The sequence below is a fragment of the Nannospalax galili genome, unplaced genomic scaffold (genome assembly GCF_000622305.1).
Source record: "Nannospalax galili isolate Female #2095 unplaced genomic scaffold, S.galili_v1.0 scaffold881, whole genome shotgun sequence".
Classification (NCBI taxonomy): Eukaryota; Metazoa; Chordata; class Mammalia; order Rodentia; family Spalacidae; genus Nannospalax; species Nannospalax galili.
In genome coordinates this window covers 892,752-898,823 of record NW_008344709.1, presented here as the reverse complement: position 1 = coordinate 898,823, position 6,072 = coordinate 892,752, and the positions used below count along the sequence as shown (strand labels likewise).

General features: G+C 35.1%; 1 protein-coding gene across 1 annotated transcript; it reads left to right on the top strand.

The window, feature by feature from the left end:
* The first annotated feature begins 402 nt into the window (after nt 1-402).
* LOC103740406 (olfactory receptor 1537-like) lies at nt 403-1,347 on the top strand. Its single transcript, XM_008840980.1, has one exon. The coding sequence runs from the start codon at nt 403-405 to the stop codon at nt 1,345-1,347; it is 945 nt and encodes a 314-aa protein (XP_008839202.1).
* The last annotated feature ends 4,725 nt before the right edge of the window (nt 1,348-6,072 follow it).

Sequence of the window (6,072 nt, the reverse complement as noted above, 5' to 3'; positions counted from 1 at the left end):
TCCCTGAGAAATACTAGGATTTGGATAGATGATTGTGTTTACAGAAAGTTTGTGTTTCTTGACTGTCAGTCATTTCTGTTAATTGGCATAAACACTAAATGTTTAGCTTTTTAAAATTCAACTTAGAAACACTGCTTTGAAGTGACAATATGGTTCAAGCCATGAATTCAATGACATAATTTTATATGTAATGCATTCATAATTTAAAAAATAAATGATTGATTAAAATTAAGATAAAATTTATTTATATAAAATAATGGAATCCAAGAAATTATATAGAGGACAAAGGGATTTTAGGACAGAAATCATATATATGGAGGATGTTTTTGTGAATGGTAAAGGATAATTAAAGCACTCTTAAAAGCTATGTACTTTCACCCTTTCAGAATCTGAGCAGAGGGCATGGCAGCCGGAAACTACTGCACGGTGACTGAGTTCTTCCTGGATGGACTCTCAGTGCAGCCACAGCTACAGCTGCCTCTCTTCTTCCTATTCCTGGGAATATATGCACTCACAGTGGGGGGGAATCTGGGCATGGTCGCACTGATTGGGCTCAGTTCTCATCTGCACACCCCCATGTACTATTTCCTCAGCGGTCTATCTTTCATTGATCTCTGCCAGTCCACTGTTGTGACTCCAAAAATGCTGGTGAACTTTGTGACTGAGAAGAATAACATCTCCTATTCTGGATGCATGGCTCAGCTCTACTTCTTCTCTCTTTTTGCTATTGCAGAGTGTTACATGTTGGCTGCAATGGCCTATGATCGCTATGTTGCCATCTGTAATCCCTTGCTTTACAATGTCATTATGTCCTATCAGATTTGCATTTCCCTGATTTCAGGTGTATATATTATTGGTCTGGTTGGTGCATCAGCCCATACTGGCTTCATGATTAGAGTTCAATTCTGCAACCTGGATGTGATCAATCACTATTTCTGTGATCTCCTTCCCCTGCTTAAGCTTGCCTGCTCTAGCACCTATATTAATGAATTATTGATTCTCTTTTTCAGTACACTGAACATCTTTGTCCCAATCCTGACCATCATTACTTCCTACATCTTTATCATTGCCAGCATCCTCCACATTCACTCAACTGAGGGCAGGTCCAAAGCCTTTAGTACCTGCAGCTCCCACATTTTGGCTGTTGCTGTCTTCTTTGGATCTTTAGCCTTCATGTATCTTCAGCCATCATCTGTCAACTCCATGGACCAAGGGAAAGTGTCATCTGTATTTTATACCATTATTGTACCCATGCTGAATCCCCTAATCTATAGCCTGAGGAATAAAGATGTAACTGTTGCCCTGAAGAAAACTCTAGAAAGAAGAACATTTAGGAAAGATGAGTAATGTGAGAATTATTTATTAGAACAAAGTCATTGGCCATTATACTGTTTCAATTCATGTTATTTTAATTCATCTGTAAATATTTTTACTAATTTGCTATGATATTTTTATATTTATTACTATTCTAAATTTCCAATTACCTTTTATTTTTTGGAGACAAAGTCTCTCTGTTGCCCTATTTGGCCTGGAGTTTGCTATGTACACGAGGCTTACCTGGATCTCACATTTTGCCTGTCTCTGCCTCCCAAGTGCTAGCTCTCATAGATTGGGAGGACATTATGCAAGTTGTTATTGGAGAAAAATCAATCAGTAGCCCAGTTTTAGCTTTAAAGCCTAATATCCACAATAATGACTTGCACAACCATCTAGCTGTATTTGTACAGTGAAAGCAATTTTATTGTGAAAATAATCAACAGCTATCTAATTGGATTAAAGCCTTCTTAGTGGGAGGGAACTTGTTTGTGGTACTGAAAACAAAGCCAATATACATGGCTGGAGAGGTCATAGACCCTTGAGTAAACCTTACATCTGTCACGTCACATCCCTAGACAAATGCAGATTTTTACTGTAAGCTGAATGACCCTTATTTACAGAAAAGTATACTTGTCTCTACTCATAAGATTTAATTGCTTCCTATATGGAGTAAAGGATGATTTTATTTTGGAATTCAAAACAAAACATCATTTATTTGAACACAGGACAGGAAGATGGGGGGGAGAGAGAAGAGAGAGAGAGAGAGAGAGAGAGAGAGAGAGACCCTGGTAAAGGTCTGAAAAATACTGATTCTGTTAAGATTTAATTGCTTAATTTCTCTCAATCCCCCTAAACTAAAATTGTTACTCATACTAACTTTTTCAGGCTTTTTGTGTTTTCCTAATCATATAATCGTTGTTATCTTTACATAAAAATAATTATACATACACTAACTTTGCACTTCAAGCAATGTAACCTAATATTTAAATGGTATTAAATATTTGTAATCTAAAGACTATATCTGCAAATAATATTCAAACTACCTTGGTTTAAATATTTGCTTTTGCTGATTATGTTTTTTGACATAAATATTTATCTATGAGCAATCTGAAAAATTACAATTCATAACAAAAAAATAAACAATATTTTTAAGATTCTAGGACATCAACCACAGGAAAAACAAAATTAATTCCTGTATACCTTACATAAAATTCACACCTATGATTCCAAATTGTTTAAAATTGGTCACAATGGTTTTATGGACAGTAATTCCTTAACGTCTATCATTAACCCTACCTCAACAATGTTGGTTCAAAACAGACCATCTCAGATAAATCTCATTCAAGTGATGAGGGACAATTCAGGTCAGTCTGAAAGACTGTAAATCATTCATGTCTTCAAAGAACGTTGCTCATAGGAGGAAGATTTCAGAATGGATATGAAGTGATGTTGAGACTAATTATCCCTTGCCTACAAATAAGCTGAACACTTGAGGTTGACAGAGAAGAATGATGCAGCAGTTGCCTTCCTGTTGCTCTGATAAAATATCACGAAGAATGACATTTCTAGAAAGAAGAGCTTTTTGGGCTTATAGTTTCAGAGGGTGATGATTCCATCATGCTGGACATGCTTGGCAGCAAGCAGCAGGCCTGGTGTCAGGAGCAGGTATTGAAAGGCTGAATCTTCAACTGAAAACATGAAACAGAGAGAGAACTGGAATTGGGGAATGGCTTGTAACTCTGAAATCCTGCCCACAGTGATATGCCTAATCTAGCAAGAATATAACCCTAAAGTTTCCATAACCTCCCAAACAATACCATCATCAGGAAAAATTTTATAACACACATGTACATGTTATAATACACACACATATTTCAAATATGTAGTTTTAAGTAAATTTACAAACTAGCATACTGCCATATGAGTGAGAAATGGGAAAAATGGAGGGAAAGTATGTTAACTAGGAACTGAAGAGAGGGAGGATGGAGAGACAAATAATGCTCAAGTTATCTGCAATAAATTTAATTTTAGAAGTATAATGATGGCCTCTAAAATGACATATTATTTAATAAATGTCATGTGTGATGGTTTGAATGAAGATGTCCCCCATCAGCTCCAAGTGTTTGGACACTTTGTCCCAAGATGATGGTGCTGTTTTGGGAGGTTTTAGAAGGTGTGGCTATCCTGGAGGAAGCACGTCACTGTGGGTGGGCTTAGAGAGTTCTTAAGCCTTGAAAGATCTCCAGTTGCTCTCTTGCTTCCTGTGCCTGCATGATGATGTGAAAGCTTAGCTTCTGCTGCTCCTGCTCCAGCCACCTCCAGCCACCTCCAGCCACCATGCCTCACTGCCATGACGGACTGTAATTCCCCTGGAACAGTAAGCTCAAATAAACTCTTCCTTCTATAAATTGCTTTGGTCAGTGTTTCTATCACAGCAACAGAAAAGTGACTAAAACATGTAAAATAGATTAGTGTTGGAACACTTTTTAGACCTTCCATTTCTCTTCACACTTTTTTTAAAGTTTCCATGTTAGTTTTGTAAGGATCTTCTTGTATATCTTTCTTAACAGCTAAATAATAGGAACTTGGGAGGTAAAAGGAATCTGCTTTAATTCCACCTTCACGTAAAGTTTCCCTACTAAAATAATTTCAAGTATATCTCACACTATCTAAGCAGACTTGATAGATAGCACTGAAAATTTAAAAGTTCAAACCTTACACATCTCAGTTGCTTTCCATGCCTTTCCATTTTCCCATTATAGGAAATTATTTTAGACAGTTTCCGATGTGATGTCTAAAGTCTTAGGAAAAATTTAGTGCTTTAGTGTATGTCTCTCACATACTTATATTAAATTCATAATTTAACAAGAATCAGGAATTCTACCATCTGATTCCATTTCAGATTTGAGAACAATGGGGGAAGGGAAATTCTGGTTGTTAATTTCCCCAGAGCAGAAACTTGAGGGATGAGATTCTAGGGGGAGATCATTATCCTTCTTTATTAATTTATTTTTTTCCTAACCAGATTCTTATTATCTACTCACTATATAAAACGTTCATACAACCAACCTTTGTAGAGCAATAAAAGTCTTTGGATACCAGCTTTGTTAGAGATAAAGATAAATGACTCAAAGGACAATTTTTAGGTATCCCTGTTCATATCCTCCAGGTCATTTCTCCAGAATAATGGAGAAGGAAATAAACAACAAACACTGAACTCTCTGGGCAGAAGGAAAGGTGTATCTTATTCCAAGCCCTTTTCTCTTAAAATGTTAGACTCTTCTGTTTTACACACTGTTGTTAATAGGAATGAGTGTGACTCTCTCTAGATCTATTTTAATTCTATGATTCTTACTCCTTAATTATCACAGCTTACCTCAGCATCACCATGTTCTCTTCAGTCCTTTCTGTATTTACCAATTTTAACTCAAACTGTGTGATGGCTTTACTGGCTCTTTGAAGCTTTTGGTATAATTTGAATAGACTTTTCATTCACATATGCAAAGTACTCTGTTAATGATTACAAATGCAGTTCAGTGAGGAAGAAAATGTAGTATATGGCACATAACAGTACTTTGTTAACTATGTACTTGCTGAATGTAAATATAAGATATATTTAAATTACCATAAAATATACTTATTATAATACAATAAAACAAGATAAGGTGGTAGAGTAAAGCTTGAAGGAAGATTATGAGTAAAAATTTTGAGCCTATTCATTGTATTTCTCTGCAATACCCATGTCATATGACACTTGGGCCATAAAGTAGAAAAAAATAGTGTTTTATGATTTCCTGAAAAGATTTCATTTTATGATTCTCTAAAAGACACCCCCATCATCACCAATCAATGAATAGCACTGTACTAGGTGTGTTCCATTAGGAGCTTACCAAATAACCATGTTTATCTCTTTGTTCTGTTTACCTTGTAGAATGTAACTTTCTGAAGAGCAAATTTTCAGTACAATTTATCTTTTTATTTTGAAGTCCCACAATGAACTATGTGTTTAACACTTTTATATTTTTTAATAAGAGTCCATATTACTGTCTTAACAATACCTCCTTGAACTGCAGAATCATCATATAAGTATTCATTAACATTTATGATAAATGTCAAAAATTTCTTATTTGGCATCATCCAAGTTATTGATATAATGTTGTTGCTAAGACTTAATATGTAGAATTTAAGATATTCATTTTATGATTAGATATCCTGAGTTAATATAACTATGAAATAGTGTTTTCTCTTGTCACCTGTAATGTGTAAATATATCCTGTAACGAATCATGTATTAAAATGTACCTTGTTTGGCATGCGTCAGGTTTTTTTCAGGAAGTGGCCTGTCTCAGGACTTCATTTCCCCACACTTGTAAGTAATGTTGCTCTGATTATTTATTTACAATTTCCATGTGTTTTTAAGTCTTTAATAATTATTTGTGTGTACCCAAAATTGAAGGTGATGTTACATATATGGTAATTTTACACTTTCTAATTTGAAGAACATTAAATATTTTTCCTGATAATCTTATCATTTTACAATACCACCAGCATCAACGAGGCTTGGAAACTATTCACATTCATTTTAATTTCATGGAAGAGTGTACCTCAAAGAGTGGGGTTTATTTTTTTTAAGCTTTTGATTGAATGTCTGTGATTGCTATACAATATGTTTGGATTATAATTGGATCCTCTTCCCTGTCTGCATGCATCCCACCTTTTACCCCCACCTGACTTCAGGTACTCTGAATATACATAT